We start from the raw sequence: 15,660 nt of genomic DNA, 5'->3' as shown, positions 1-15,660 counted from the left end.
GTATGTATTTATATGAATCATTGAATGGTACTGTTGTTTTGAGAACAGTGAGTCGAGTATATTGGACTATAGAGTACATTCACCACGGACATGTCATTAATGCTTTAGTTCTAGTGTGAGGGTGAATGGGTTCAATTAAACTGAAACCCCATTGCTCTCAGTAAGCAGAGAATTCAACAAGTCACCCTGTTGGTTCCCTCTTCTTTCCAGTTTGATGCCATTTTCTATTTCCATGGACATAAAGTGTAATCAAAGAGGTGGGACATGGAGGGTTCAATAAGTGGGCGGGGCCGTGCCTCAGATTGGTTCGAGTTCCCGAGGCACGCCCATGGGCGGGGCTTTTGGTTATCTTGAAGCGCTGTGGAACTAGAACTGGTAGTAGTAGGTCGCCTTCGACGCTCACGGGTGGAAGACAGTGGATCATCTCAAGTTTTCCTTATAAAGGAAAAAAAAAAAAAAAAAAAACTTTCCTCGCGCCTTTGGATGCACGTTACGCCATTTGGTCTGGATTATTCTTCCACCTACCTGAATTTGAGTTCTTTTTAATTTACTTTAAAACCACATTAAGCATAATGGGATCCCAGGCATCAAAGGGAGGAGTGGCTGTGGAGGGGAAAGCCGCCGCTGCTGACCCGGCTGCCGTCAAGACTAACGGACAGGTAATTCATCTCCCCATCTGCGACACACCCACATCTGACCAACAAGTGCTTCGGCGAGAGTTGTAAAACCACCGTCAGCCATTTAAGTATCACTCTGAGTGTGACGAAAAAGACGGTGATTTTAATGGGAAAACAACGAAATAGAAGAAGTATACCATTTATGCATTGTCTTATTTATCATTTCATGTCTCGTGGCAGTGGCAGGCGAGAAAACCGACCGGTTTCTTTCGAGAGAATCACATTAGGCTATTTAAACACGGTTTCCTGTCTTGAGCTGAAAGCGGATTTTTTTTTGTTTTTTTTTTGTTTAACGTGTTCACGATTTATTTCTCCCGTTAAGTCCGTTTCTAGCGCTTGGAGACGGTCGGTGTTGTTGCCATGCGATCTCCATTAATGCCAGTGTAGGAGGATGCTGCACGTATTCACTATGCATGGGTTAACAGCAGGGGGTTGCGATCAATGTGGAAAATGTGGTTGTAATTGGTATTTGAGAATATAGTTTTGTTTTCCCAGTTCTTTTTATTTAAGTATTGTATACATTCTATTCGATACATTATTGTGTTAGTTTATCATTTGTCCTTTTTTTTATTTCATTATAAAAATATAAAAACAATCTCGTGAGGTTATGTCGGCTTCTGCTTGGGGTTTTTTTCTATGAAGCGCGTGGAGTCTTCGTTTGCAGACGCACGAGCTTTAAAGTCTAGACATTGAGACGAGAGTCCACACTTGGTCAAGCTTTTGAGGTTTTATGTGACAAAACGTCTTTCTTATCAATGAGTGTGCTTATATTTTACGTTACTTTTTTAAATCGACGTTTGTAGTTATTCTATCGTCGATGGATAAATGGTGAATGAAACTCAATGAAATTCTCCATCGTGCTTCGCTCGATCTCAGTCTTTTGTTCCAAAGCTGCCGTCTCGTTTCGCATTGTGTGTGTTCGATATGGCTCTATCGCCCTCGCTCGGTGGTGTGCGGTACTGCAAGGCGTCACCTCGAAGACATGCAATATTTACGTGACGGGTCACTGATGTGTCGTCGACGATTGAGGGAATGCCCTGCTACATACGTGTACATTGTAGACCCATAGTGAATATTCAAACATATCGGTTTCTGTTGCATTAATTTTTAATGTCAATTTTGTTTTTTCCTTTTCTCAGGAGAACGGCCACGTTAAGACCAATGGCGATGTGTCTGCCAAGGCAGAGGGAGACGCCGCCACCACTAATGGTTCTGCGGAGGCAGCCAAGGAATCTGAGCCTGGAGCCGGCGATGCCATCGAGCCCGCGCCCGCCGCCGAGGGAGAGCCCGCCAAACCAGAGGGCGAGGCCACCAAGGAGACCCCCAAGAAGAAGAAGAAGAAGTTCTCCCTGAAGAACTCCTTCAAATTCAAGGGCATCTCGCTGAAGAAGACCAAGAAGAGCGCAGAGGTGAAGGAAGAGGCCGCTCCCGCTGCTGCTCCGGCCGCCGAAGAGAAGACAGAGGAGAACGGGGCGGCCGCTGAGGAGAAGAAGGAGGAGGAGGCCAAGGCCGAGGAGACACCCGCCCCCGCCGAGACCCCCAAGGCCGAGGAAACCGCAGCCAAGGCTGAGGAGCCTGCTGCCCCCAAGGAAGAGGCTGCTGCACCTGCTGCAGAGCCCACAAAACCAACAGAGGAGACCAGCTCAACACCTGCACCATCCGAACAGAAGGAGTGATTGTACTTCACAAAGGACTTTGTGAACTGTTTTTCCAAGAAAAAATATATATTTATATATATGTGTATATGTATACATATGTATATATACATGGATATATGTATATGTATATATACACATGTATGTGAAAAAAAAGACTCCTCGTGCCACTTTCTTCAAGATTAATAACAAATGACAGACTAGATTCACTAGTTCACTTCCCTGATTATGGCTCAAAGATCTGGAATTCCGAGCGAAAGCCGAAACCTTTTGGAAGCAGGATGTCTGTGCAAGAGTGAGTTGAGGATGGAATCAAGGAAGAGCATCTTTCAAGCCCATCACCGAATAGATGCGACTATACTGATGAATTGTGCAAGATAAACATCACCACATATAATGACTGTTAAAAAAAAAGGAAATCGAAAAAGACTTGCCAACTTTCTACATTCCTATATTTTAACCCAAATTTAAGTATTTTGTGGTGTATAGAGAACCATTTTAAATATCCAGAAGGCTTTGTCTCGTTTGTTTGAAATCGCATTTTAATTTTCATCTTGGCTTTAAAAAAAAACAAAAAAAACAAAATAAAAACACATTTGAGCTTGCTATGTTCACATTTGAAGTTTTAAAAGAAGCAGAGTTGTTATGTGTTAAATGTGAGCCTTGATCTGCTTTTTGGTCTCTGTAAATACATTTGACCAATTTTGTTCTTTATTTTGCTAATGTTTAAAGATGTTACTGGTTTTATTGTAAAGTTGATAATGGTAAATAAATGTTGGTTACCTACAGATGTTCACTTTGTGTTTGTCCTTCTTCACAGTGGCTATGTTTTTACAGAAATCACTCATGAGCCACTTAATACAGTCAGACATGTAAAATTAATCCACTTGGGAAAATAGAAAGCCTCATACTGACCGTTCCATATAGATCCTCTGCGACTAGCCAAAAACCTAATAAGTAATGTGGCCATGTTTAAATACAGTATATGTAAAATCAATTTACTTTACTTCAAATTAAAGTATCTTGATATAAGACTGAGGTACCATTGTAAAAGCCTAATTCCCCTAAAAAAAAAAGAGCAAATCTCACAGTTAAGTAAAATTATATAATTAAATAATCAATAGTCATTTGTATTTCATTACACGCTTATGCTTCGCATTTCATTCATGGTTCATTAAACCTCAGACGATTTTGCTTGACAAAAAAAAATCGGTTTTCAATAATGAATGGTTAAACTTTTTTCTAATTAGCATGTGGAAGATTTCTGTGAGGATGATGATTGGCCGAATCATTTATAAAATAGACGTAAATTTATGGGATACTAAAACTGAAAAACATTGCTTGCTGTTCGGTTTTTCTCCTTTACCGTCTTTGGATGAGTAACCATCACATTGTAATTAATATACATATATCCGTATTATTTATTTATTTACCCCGTCTGTCTCTAGTAATGACAACAGATTTATCGCTGGGGATTAGGGAATCAAATGTAATCTTATGGCGCCATCGTGTGTCGAATTGCAGTATTGGAGTCACATTTGCGACAATCAACTAGTTTCATATTGACTTGTGGACTAAGTGCAAATGTTTAGAAATATTTATTACACTTAGTGTTGGGTTTCTGAAAAATTTCACACAAATGTTATATGTGTGTGTGTTAAAGCACCATCTCTTTGAATTGCGTTTTAATGCAAACGGTTAAACGGCATTGGATTAAAACATTTAACACTCTCTCTTATTCCTTTTTGGCACTTTTTCTCTTTATCACCCTCTTCTATGTTAATAAGTAAATACGCGTATAGGCATATGCATCATCTGTCAGAATAGAGAATATGTGCTGCCTATGCTGCAAGAATTATGACGAAAGAAGGGATTATATGGTCTGATGGCAGAATCAGACAGTATCACTTCCTATGTGACCTTGGTGGAATGAGAGGATGGCAGTTTCAGATATACTGGTAGACAGTACGGGGTAGTAACTGATTATATAATCAGATTCCAAAATGTGATTATATTAGCTTTCATTTCAAAGGGATAGTTCACCCAAAAAGGAAAATTCTGTCATCATTTACTCACCCTCAAGTTGTTCCAAACCTGTATAAATTTATTTCTTCTGCTGAACACAGAAGAAGATATTTAGAATAATATGGTATAGCCAAACAGTTGATGTACCCCATTGACTTATGGGGGGGAAATACTATGGAAGTCAATGGGGCCCATCAACAAATTTGGTTACCAAAATTCTCAGAATTTTCATTTTTGGGTGAACTATCCCAGTTTAAATGCTCATCAGATTACGGTTACTTTTTTTTACTGATTACATGATTGCATATTATTCATGCCAACCCAACTGCATTCGTGTTGCAAAGGTAGATTGAGTTTTTTTAATTTCTTTAAAAATGTACACAAATTCATTTTTGGGATATGTTTTTAAACTGTTTACAGAAATATAACTGGTCTGATATGTTACCACAGATGGATGGCATTTGTAATGTCAGAAATGACCTGTTCATAATTCTAGAAACTACCCCATAAATGCAAACATGGTGTCTGTGGCTGCATCACTAGAAAAAGTTCACATCACTAGGTGTATCTTCATCTGCATCACTAGAAAAAATGCCCTTCATATTTTTGTATACCATGTAAATACATTTTCAATCCATGCTTTTGAATTTGGGGACAAAAGCACAATTCAATCAATTGTACCATGTAATGCAAGTTATAAACACTGCAGATGAATAGCTGTTAAACATTATGTCTTCATCATATCCACTAATTATTGATTCTGGAAGTCTTTGGGAAAATATTTCAAACCTGGAAGACTTTGGCTGTGTAATGTCACTGTTTTCCCCCCCTTGTGTTTATAATTATTTATTCATGTGATGCAAAATTCCCAAACTTTTTTGTAGGCCAAATATCTGAGATTAAGTGTGTCTGAAGTTAAAATTTCAATACATTATCAACACATTTGGATGTTCACAGCTCTCTGATATTGATCACACACACACACACACACACACACACACACACACAAAAAATTATATATATATATATATATATTTTTTTTTACGATTTTTTGTTCATTTTTGTGTTTTAATTAAGTATAACTTTTTCATGATCACCCTGCAGTCCTTCAAACCCCAGTTTGAGAAACGCTGACATAAGTAATGTTTAGTGTGCTTCATGTTGTTGATAACTAAGAATGGAATATATTTTCTCTTTATATCTTTATATCAATATGGTACAAAATAATTTTATCCAAATCTGTGACAAACAAGTTAGGTCAGACATAATCAAAAAGTTGTCAGTCTTCATGTCTTCAAAGTCTTCATGTAAATGTTGCTAACTACAATTTTCATTACGTAATTTGTAATCGGTGATGGACTATGATTTGTAGGCCTAAGTAATCTATTGAGAACTGCTGGTATATCATTTTTCCTCTATCATTGCTGAGGAAAAAAGTTTTGAGTAGGCTACTTGCATCCTTAAATGCATTTGTTTATGAGTTAATAACTATAGAAGAAAAAGTCGTGAATAATCCAATTAGAACTGATAGTTATAAATAAACTATTAAAATTATTACGTGATTGTTATATTTTCAGTCTATAACTTGAAGCAGCTGTAGAGTAAATGGAACTAGATAAACAAGTTTGTAGACAAACTTTAAGTTGGCATGAAAAAGCCTTGCCAGAAAGTTTGAAGAAGTTTTAAAAGCTTGAAGTTTGAAGGTTTTTAGTTTTAATTAGTTTAAGGTTTAGTTTAGTAGTTTTAAAAGTTTGAAGTTTCAGTTTAGAAATATTAGATATCATGGAAAATTAGTCTTGATGGATTAGAAATAGCACATAGCAGCTAATGGAGTCTAATGGGCCTCTCCAACTGTCAGAATGAAAGAAAGAAAGAAAGTTTTAAAAGCTTTAAGTTTAAAGTAGTTTAGATAGATAGATAGATAGATAGATAGATAGATAGATAGATAGATAGATAGATAGATAGATAGATAGATAGATAGATAGATAGAATTTAGACAGTTGAAGTTTTAATAGTCTTGGCTCAATCTGAACATTTCGCAATGGAACGGGACTTTTCCAAGCCAACTTAACTAGTCCTAAATACTTGATTAAGACAGCAAGTGAAATGATTGGCGGAGAAATTCAAGACTCACGCCCTCCGTGATGGAATTTGAACTGTGATTGGCTGAAAGCTACCCGAGACAAGTTGCTATTGAAGTTCCTCAGTGCGCAGAAAGCCCGGCAGGCGCAGGCTGTAATTGGAGGGTAAAATGGCGCTGAGTTCTCAAGGAACAAAGAAGAAAGTTTGCTATTATTATGACGGTAAGAATTGCATTTTTACGGGTGAAATATCGAGCTTTTATTCTCAGAGAAATGAAACCCGGTGCCTGCTCTGGATAAATTCTGCACAATGCTTAAGTTCCTTTGAGTGCTGCTTAATTGTTAGCCGGGTTTAGCCGCACGGTGCTCATGCTAGTGTTAGCCTAGCGTGCTATCTGCTCTTCATCCTGTTGTTCTTATTCACTGTTAGCAGCAAGTCTACAGAATGGAGCTTACACCAGGAATATTCACACTTTCTTTGCAAGTGCGATATATTGCATACACTTTTCCACGTGTATTCTTTATCTCCCGCAAATAGCGTCGATAAAATTAGCTTCACACTACGGGCCGTAAGAGTTCATATGAAATGAGCTCGTTGCTTTCATTGATGTCTTCACTGCTAGTAGTAGCATCACTCCAAGCGTGTGGGAATGATGCTCTCGTTTGTAACGGGAGCTGTTTTGTCTTTGTTTTTCCATGCTGTTTGCCGTTTTCTTCCCTTGTAGTCACGTATTGTGTTGTGGATTGTGATAATATTAATAATCAGGGTGAATCTTGCAGTTGGCTTTGTGTCTAGTTCAAGGCCTGTTTGAAACATTAAATTATTGCTGACTTTATAGAACAATCAGATATTTTTCAAAGAACATTTTAGTCTTCTATGAAACTAAGAATATCAAGCAATATTCTGTTTATGATTATTTATTTATTTTTTCTACAGGAGATGTTGGGAATTACTACTATGGCCAGGGTCATCCGATGAAACCCCACAGAATCCGGATGACCCACAACCTCCTGCTCAACTATGGGCTGTATAGGAAAATGGAAATTTATGTATGGCAAATGCATCACTACTTTTAATATTTTAGGATTTTTTCCCCCCAGGTTTTTTGCTGAGCTAATTTCTTAATTTGTTTGCGCATTTAGCGGCCTCATAAGGCCAATGCTGAAGAAATGACCAAGTACCACAGTGACGACTACATCAAGTTCCTTCGTTCCATCCGCCCAGACAACATGTCTGAGTACAGCAAACAGATGCAGAGATGTGAGTTGATGTTTTTTCTTTGCTCAAGATGATCAGTTGTAAAGTCTTAAATGAAATGACTGCTTTACTTTGGACTTTTCATGTCTTGGATGTACAGTGAAGGTGTTTTATTCTCTTTGCAGTTAACGTAGGGGAGGATTGTCCAGTCTTTGACGGCTTGTTTGAGTTCTGTCAGCTCTCAACAGGTGGATCTGTTGGTAAGTGTTTTTATTTTCTCTCTCACAGAGGCTGCTTAAGGTTTGCTTATGTTTGGCAGAGTTAAATGTTGTCGGTTTTGTCTTCTAATAATTCTCAGCTGGGGCTGTGAAACTCAACAAACAGCAGACAGACATTGCCATTAATTGGGCAGGAGGCCTTCATCATGCCAAGAAATCTGAGGCGTCTGGATTCTGCTATGTCAACGACATCGTATTGGCCATTCTGGAACTGCTCAAGTATGCTCTTAACTTTTTTTTTTTTTCGCAGTCTCTTATGCTCACCACGGCTGTCTTTATGATCAAAAGTTCAGTAAAATCAGTAATGTTAAAATATAATTCCTGTGATGGCAAAGTTCCATTACTTTAGTCGTCAGTGAGCACGTTTACATGCACACCAGTACTAACCAGTATAACTCACAAAAATCAGCTTATTTGAATAAACTGTTGTCCGGGTTAACATGTAAACCAATAAGCTGACAATGCAAGTAAACCACGTATTAATAAATCAGGTTATTACCCGGCAGTGACGTCATAATGTAATAATCTGCGTATCTGACTCAGAGTATTTCGTTTATTCGGTTGTGATTTTTAAATAAAACATTAAAAACTAAAGAGTATTGCAACACGTCAGCAGGTCATATTTTATCCTCCCATGCAGTTACAGATGCAGCATTTTGACCGTACGGTACGCTGCTGCTGCGCGAGATGAGAGCACTTATAATTTTTTGGTTCAAGAAAGAATTTAAGTTTGCGACACTTCCTCCTTCTTTACTGCAAAACGCTCGCTCTCCACAGTAAAGACGTGTTCCTGTCACGCATCACACATGCGCACTTCAATAAGCCGACAGAAAGCAGGTTAATGCGTTTACGTGCCGGGTGAAATCTAGCTGTGATGACCATTTTCTGTATTTTTGATCAAATAAGTGCAGCCTTGGTGTGCATATGACTCCTTTCAAAAACAATTTGTTTTTTAAAAAGACTGGTGTGTCCAAATTTCATAGAATTTAAGTTTGAGCTCTTGCACAAAGTGTCTTTTTGTTTAATTACTTCAAACACATTTTGACATTAAGCAAAGGCTTCTGTAACCTTTCCAGGTACCATCAAAGAGTGCTTTACATCGACATTGACATTCATCATGGTGATGGAGTTGAGGAAGCCTTCTACACAACTGACCGTGTCATGACTGTGTCCTTCCACAAATACGGAGAGTATTTCCCTGGTACCGGAGACCTCAGAGTAAGTCCCTGCAAGTTGAATGACTTTCGATAAAGTGGGCATGCAACTAAATATCCTAATTTTCTCTTTCTAGGATATTGGTGCAGGGAAGGGAAAATACTACGCTGTAAATTACCCGCTCAGGGATGGTATCGATGATGAATCCTACGAAGCCATATTCAAACCTGTACGTTTGCAAACCTTTACATTCCATAAAAAGTCTCACTGCCATAATGTGTTTGTCTTAAATTACAGTGAAATGAATGAGTGTTTCTGAATGTCCTGCAGATCATGGCCAAAGTGATGGAGATGTACCAGCCCAGTGCTGTGGTGCTCCAGTGCGGTGCTGACTCTCTGTCTGGAGATAGGTTGGGCTGCTTTAACCTCACCATCAAAGGTATCCAACTCAATCAAACCCCCATATAAGTCTCTAAGGGCAAGCTCAAACTACAGGACTGTAAGACCAGCTGAATTAACTATGCTTAACGAGTATCTGCGACCGCTACAAGCACTGATTTGGCTTGTGATCCTTGTGAGCTTGCCTTAAAGCTACTGATATTTGTGTCTGACCAAACCCAATGTGGGTTTTTTCAGGTCATGCTAAGTGTGTGGAGTACATGAAGAGCTTTAACCTGCCCCTGCTCATGCTGGGAGGTGGAGGCTACACCATCAGGAACGTGGCCCGCTGCTGGACCTATGAGACGGCTGTAGCGCTGGACAGCACTATTCCCAACGGTGACTTTCTCTGATTGTTGTTTTGTTAGATTGTCATGTTCTGTTCTTTCGATGGTGAACACCCTTTAACTTCTTTCATTACATCAGAGCTCCCGTACAATGACTACTTTGAGTATTTCGGACCTGATTTCAAGCTTCACATCAGCCCCTCCAACATGACCAATCAGAATACAAATGACTATCTGGAAAAGATCAAGTGAGTGGAATGATTACTTACATTAGAAAAAGTGTATTGCACTTTTCTCAATGCATATCGTTTCAAAGCAGCTTTATAAAAAATGCTTGTTTCTACGTTACTATTTATTTTATCAGAGGTACAGTTCTAAGATGATACAAATCATGCAGTTAGCTAACGTCATGTATTAGTTTAGGCAGAAACAATTACTCATTAAAGCAATTGGGTTTGTGCTTTCGTTTTGCTCATGTTGCAAACTGATTTGAGTCTGATATGCTAATTTAAACTTGTATAATGAAACATCCATTACATATCTGCAGGTTGTACATTGAGGTGGTTTGATTATTATTATTTTTTTTCTCTCTACAGACAGCGGTTGTTTGAGAATCTGCGGATGTTGCCTCACGCCCCAGGGGTTCAGATGCAGGCGATCCCGGAGGATGCTGTTCAGGAAGACAGTGGAGATGAGGAGGACGACCCTGACAAGCGCATCTCCAGTGAGTGCCAGCTTTATTCCCTTGTTGCCGGTTCTTATATCACTGTTGAAAACTGTATAAGTGTAATAATTGTATAAGTTTCATGATTTCAATTAATTAGACATGCTTTTTGATTACTAACAATTTTACACCACGTATCTGTAACACGCTCGCTCCCCTAAAAATCTTAGGGGAAACACTGTGGAAAGATAGTCTGGGTTTCCCCATGCTGCCTTCCGTGCAGCGCTATTATTTTTTTTATTCACGCTGCTAGGCAGCCTGGAACCATGGACCAGATTTTCCCCTCAAAAAGGGAACCAATCACAGAACGGGGAGGGAGCAGCGAGACGATGACGACGTCTATGCGACACACCGAAGCAGTTTGTTTATATCTATGGATCCAACATGGCATCAATGCGAAGAAAAACATAGAAGAAAACGTCTGTAGAGTGTTTATATGTACCTTCTACCCTCATGTTTGTCTTGCACAAACGGCAATATTCGCTGAACGCCATCGTGTACACACAAATCTTTGACCCATCGTCTTCTTCCTCGTCGAATTTCTGTCGCTCTACATACGTCATCTGGTATAATTGAAACGATTGGCTATGAGCTACGTACAGGCGCATTTGATAGACATTCGTAGCGCCCAATAAACGGCTCTGGGCATTCGTAAACCACGCCTCAAATACGAGAAAATGAACATGTGGTTCAATGAGACGAGGTCTGACGTTAGCCAGGCTAGTGGAAAGATGTGGAATTGAACATCTTGACTTGTCGTTGTGGATTGGTTTCATTGCACTGATGCTTTGATATGAGTGAGTTTTGTTCTGAGTGTTTCCATAAAGGCTGAGCACGAATGATTGCTTGTTGTTTTTCTTGTCTCCAGTCCGTGCCCATGACAAGCGGATAGCCTGCGACGAGGAGTTCTCAGACTCCGAGGACGAAGGACAGGGCGGCCGGAGAAATGCAGCCAATTACAAGAAGCCTAAACGAGTGAAGACCGAAGAAGAGAAGGATGGAGAAGAGAAGAAAGGTGAGCCAACAGGTACAGCTGGTTTCTTTTATTTCATACTTCAAACTTTTATTTCAAACTTCTAAGATATTGCAATAATTAGCCCAAACTTACTTCAATGCATTTGCGTACTTTATATTTAAAAAAAAGCACTGCATTGTAGTTAAGAGAAATTAAAATCCGTGTGAAATTGACACGCTGTCCTTCCCATTTGATACCAGATGTTAAAGAAGAGGAGAAAGCTTCAGAAGAAAAAATGGACACAAAGGGGTAAGTTCTCTCACAGTGTGGGCTTTGAAATATGTGCTCAGGTTTTCTAGTTTTAACAAAAAGGCTTTATTGATTTTTAGAATTTAATTATTTTTTTTTTAATTCAGCAAGGAGACATTACATTGATAAAACATGATAGTAAAGACTTATGTTACAGAAGATTTATTTAAAACAAATGCTGTTCTATTGAAAGAATCCTACAAAAATATATTAAAATAGAAAAGCTTTTAAATTGTAATAATATTTTACAATATTACTGTTTTGACTATTGTTGGTCAAATAAATGTATCGTTGGTATACTATAGTATATATTGCAATTTATATTTGCTCTATAATATTTGCAAAGATAATTGCTTGAATTGTTTTTCTTATTTTCTTTGTTTTTTTACAGGCCAAAAGAAGAATTAAAAACCGTCTGAGAAATGGACATTTGGTCCTCATGGATGCATGAACATAAGTTGTCATACACCCTCATCTTCTCAAACGACAAACCCACATACACACACATTAGATGTTAGCTCTAGTCCTGAGCTAAGGACTGTAAATTATTTTGTAAGACTCGTTTTACTATTTGTAATCTAATGAAGCGGTATAAAAGTTTTTACATTTACAAGTGTGAAATGACAGATGTTTCTTTCTTTTTTTTCTTTTTTTTTTGTGCTTTGGAACCATGTTTGTTTGCCTCCCACCTTTAATCCTTATGTTACTGTTTACCAACAATAGCACCTCAAACAGGACCAGAGATAGCACATCTTTCTCTCCCATCATGGGAAGCTCTCCCCTTGAATTTCTTTAAAATCATGGATTGACACTTATTGGCCGCTCTTATTTAGATTTCCCTGCAGATGCTGTTTGAGTACAGTGTCCTTTACCTCGTTTTTAAGCGCTAAATGTTTGTTTTTATTAAGGTGTCTGTCTTGGATGGCTCTGTATTGAACTTTTTTTTCCCCCCTGTCTGGTGGGGCTTGGCAAAGACTTGCTGTATTGCTGTTAGATTCCAGATTCTTTTCTGTTGTGGTTACGCTAGCGGGTCAGTCACGGCTGACCAGAAATAGCCGTTTGGAGTTCCAGAGTTCAGTGGTTGTGAAATGTCCTTATTATAACAATGACTTTGATAAATAAAGAGAAACTCTCTGACATTTGTGGATTTCGTTTATCTTGCACAAACACAATATCCTGTGTTCACAGCTTGTTGAGAATCTGGTGGAGTTTTATACTGACTGCATCCAAACATTAACACTTTACACTGGTTGTTCATGAACCACTGCACTAATCAATGTTTTAACATTTCATCTTTATTTATTGTATGTAAATATATAAGGATTGATGGGTATAAAATCAGAACGCTCTTTTTGCACAATTTCTTTATAGGTAAAAATGTCTTGCATTTAATCAACATTTTATGAAATTTTAAGCGTAGGTTAGAGGAATCATTCAGTCCTATCAATCATCATTACTAGGGTTGCCAAATTATGGAAAGGAAAATAAGGGACAATCGTGGTTCAAAACTGTACCACAGTGTTTCATTTCAGTGTCTGCAGTTAATGTGTGTAAAAGGTTCTCAGACATGAACACATTTGGGTAATTCCGTTTGAAATCAACCAAATTTCAGAAACTTATCCTGCTCAAATTTTTTATTTTGTAAAAAAAAAAAAAAAAAAAAATCCTGAAGAAAGACAAACATAAATGAAGAAAGCCAAAATTTGAAATGTAATGAATGTATATTGACTGATTTGGAGTCAGACTACAGGGGTTAAACAATTACATTAGAACAGCATTATTTTATTTTTACACTGAGATTGATAGGTCTGTGTAAAATCTTTTGACTTTAGTAATATTTGTTGCGTTATATGCCAATGGTGACAGTTCAAAAATGTGAAAAAGCACTCGTTTTTTTTTGCCCAAAGTTTGCATGCCTGTAACTCATGTTAAAGATTTCATAATATCCCTCTAGATTCTAATTCTTAAAAAACGTTTCTTAATTTTTAAGACCCAATATGGTTAATTTCCAAAGATATATGGATCTCAGTGTGGCTTCATGAGTAAATTAGTACACTTTTTCAATGGTTGCACATTTTCTGAAGAACAAATAATGTTGAAACTAGAAATGTATCTCGTTTTTTTTTCTATTAACACAATTGAATATTCCTGTCTGAGTACAATACATATTGAGACGTTGAACCGAGGTCCTGATTGTGGTCCTTAATCATTCCTATATATATATATATACACACGCACACACATACTGATTGGCTTCAACACTCTGTCTCCACCAATAGCTGGTGTGTGGTGAGAGTACTGGTGAAATAAAGCTGCTGCTGTCGCTGCATACGTGGTGGTTGAGGATATTTATAATCAAAGAAAATGTATTCATTTATAAGAAACTTACAAGAATATTTTTATCAAATGTATAATAAAGGTATATTTATATTAAATGTATATTCATATTGCATTTTGTTTCATAGAACATTCCCCTGACATAACCATCCTAGAGGCTCCTGCAAATCATTCATCACTCTGTCATCACTCAATCATTCTGTCACTTCCGAAACCGCTAGAGCTTCCTGTCATGAACTCAGGCCACACATCTACTGCTATCTGCTAACAAACTGAACCAAGATCATTTACAGTTTTTCTGAACTGCTAAAACACCAAATTCTCAATAACCTAAATCAATTTGTCAAATAAATGACTCTTTCTGTAAAACATTAAACAAGTTCAGGTAGTTAAAACACTGTTTGCAAATCTCACGCACTCTTTTTGCTCATTCTCACTCGCTAAAACACATTTCACACTGTGATGCACTTGTGTTTCAAAACTCTAAACAAAGACAGGCAAAAGTTAAACACAACTATAACACTCTTGTCATTGTTTACACACAACGACTCAAAATTGTTCACACTTATTTCTAATGTTGTGACCAAACCAACTGTACATAATACAAGTCAGTTTAGAGTGCCAAAAATGACAAAATGTTACACTGAATGTTGATACCAACAATGAATGGAAACAATATAAGAGAGAGAGTGTGTGTGTATAAGAGGTGGTGAACAAGGAGGAAGAGGATGAGGACGAGAAAGAGCAAGCTGTGGAGAATGTTCAAGGCTGGCTCTGCTTTAAGTTTTTCCCTTTGCCTGCAGAGACGACATTGTCTGAGGTGTGGAGAAACTCCTCCGGCCGGACCAACATGAAGACATTATACTGAAGCAGAATCAATCTCTCTCACTGACCTTGTTGCAGTCGCACAACTCTTCTGAGTGTACTTTACTGTAACATGCTTTTCATTTAGAGTTTTTACTGTAACCTTTTTGGTTTTTGCAGTTGGGTCACTGTATTTTCACAGTATGCAAGTGCTGAATATACAGACATTCAATACTATACAATATTCAGTACAATACTACACTTGCAGTGCATACAATATACAATTTATTCACCTTACTACTGTAAATTGTCATTACTTTTTTACGTAATTGCAAAATTTGTTTACTTTGTTACAATATACTTTTTTTCTGTAACTAAATTTTTTTGATGTAGTGTCTAACAAATGATCTGTAGTGTTTAGAATATTGACTCGCTGTGTGTATGATCTGAAAGCATTGTTTGATTTTGCCAGAAGAGTCAGAAGTTCTCTGAATGTGGTTTGAAAATTTGGTTTTATGTTTAACGTTTTGAGAAAGTGAGTGATAGTTTCAAGAAATGTGTTTCAGCAATTCAGAAAAACTGTAAAACTATTAGATACTGGTGATGTTTTTCTCTTGAGATCAACACCATTTAGTGGCGTAAGGTTTCAAAACAGTAAGTCTCAATTTCTTAAATCAAATGATTTGGCCAGTTTAACTGTGCTGAATATACCCTGTTAATGTGTGTAATAAACAATA

The 15,660-nt window shown here is 37.7% G+C and overlaps 2 protein-coding genes across 3 annotated transcripts; both read left to right on the top strand.

Annotated features, from left to right (window-relative positions):
* The first annotated feature begins 362 nt into the window (after positions 1-362).
* marcksl1b (MARCKS-like 1b) lies at positions 363-3,123 on the top strand. Its single transcript, XM_084422890.1, has 2 exons — positions 363-659; positions 1,817-3,123. The coding sequence occupies exons 1-2, from the start codon at positions 573-575 to the stop codon at positions 2,351-2,353; spliced, it is 624 nt and encodes a 207-aa protein (XP_084279016.1). The 5' UTR covers positions 363-572; the 3' UTR covers positions 2,354-3,123.
* A 3,380-nt stretch (positions 3,124-6,503) lies between these two features.
* Positions 6,504-12,921, top strand: hdac1 (histone deacetylase 1). Of its 2 annotated transcripts, none has more exons than XM_084422775.1 (14): positions 6,504-6,660; positions 7,376-7,488; positions 7,582-7,699; positions 7,822-7,896; positions 7,995-8,133; positions 8,991-9,132; positions 9,206-9,298; positions 9,400-9,508; positions 9,706-9,846; positions 9,934-10,042; positions 10,391-10,518; positions 11,387-11,545; positions 11,734-11,782; positions 12,174-12,921. In XM_084422775.1, the coding sequence occupies exons 1-14, from the start codon at positions 6,609-6,611 to the stop codon at positions 12,199-12,201; spliced, it is 1,455 nt and encodes a 484-aa protein (XP_084278901.1). In that variant the 5' UTR covers positions 6,504-6,608; the 3' UTR covers positions 12,202-12,921. The 2 variants fall into 2 exon arrangements, with proteins under 2 accessions (XP_084278901.1, XP_084278902.1); XM_084422776.1 differs by having other exon boundaries at positions 6,539-6,660; positions 11,387-11,533.
* Positions 12,922-15,660: the final 2,739 nt, after the last annotated feature.

Source organism: Rutilus rutilus (assembly GCF_951802725.1).
Source record: "Rutilus rutilus genome assembly, chromosome: 11".
NCBI classification, from domain to species: Eukaryota; Metazoa; Chordata; class Actinopteri; order Cypriniformes; family Leuciscidae; genus Rutilus; species Rutilus rutilus.
Note: the sequence above shows the minus strand (reverse complement) of the source record. Positions and strands in the feature narration are given on the sequence as shown.

Excerpts from the sequence above, each read along its gene's own strand:
- hdac1 (XM_084422775.1), top strand. The coding sequence starts at position 6,609 with ATGGCGCTGAGTTCTCAAGGAACAAAGAAGAAAGTTTGCTATTATTAT. Across the intron at positions 8,134-8,990 it reads GCCATTCTGGAACTGCTCAA|GTACCATCAAAGAGTGCTTT; the intron begins GTATGCTCTTAA and ends TAACCTTTCCAG. Across the intron at positions 11,783-12,173 it reads GAAAAAATGGACACAAAGGG|GCCAAAAGAAGAATTAAAAA; the intron begins GTAAGTTCTCTC and ends GTTTTTTTACAG.
- marcksl1b (XM_084422890.1), top strand. The coding sequence starts at position 573 with ATGGGATCCCAGGCATCAAAGGGAGGAGTGGCTGTGGAGGGGAAAGCC. Across the intron at positions 660-1,816 it reads CCGTCAAGACTAACGGACAG|GAGAACGGCCACGTTAAGAC; the intron begins GTAATTCATCTC and ends TCCTTTTCTCAG.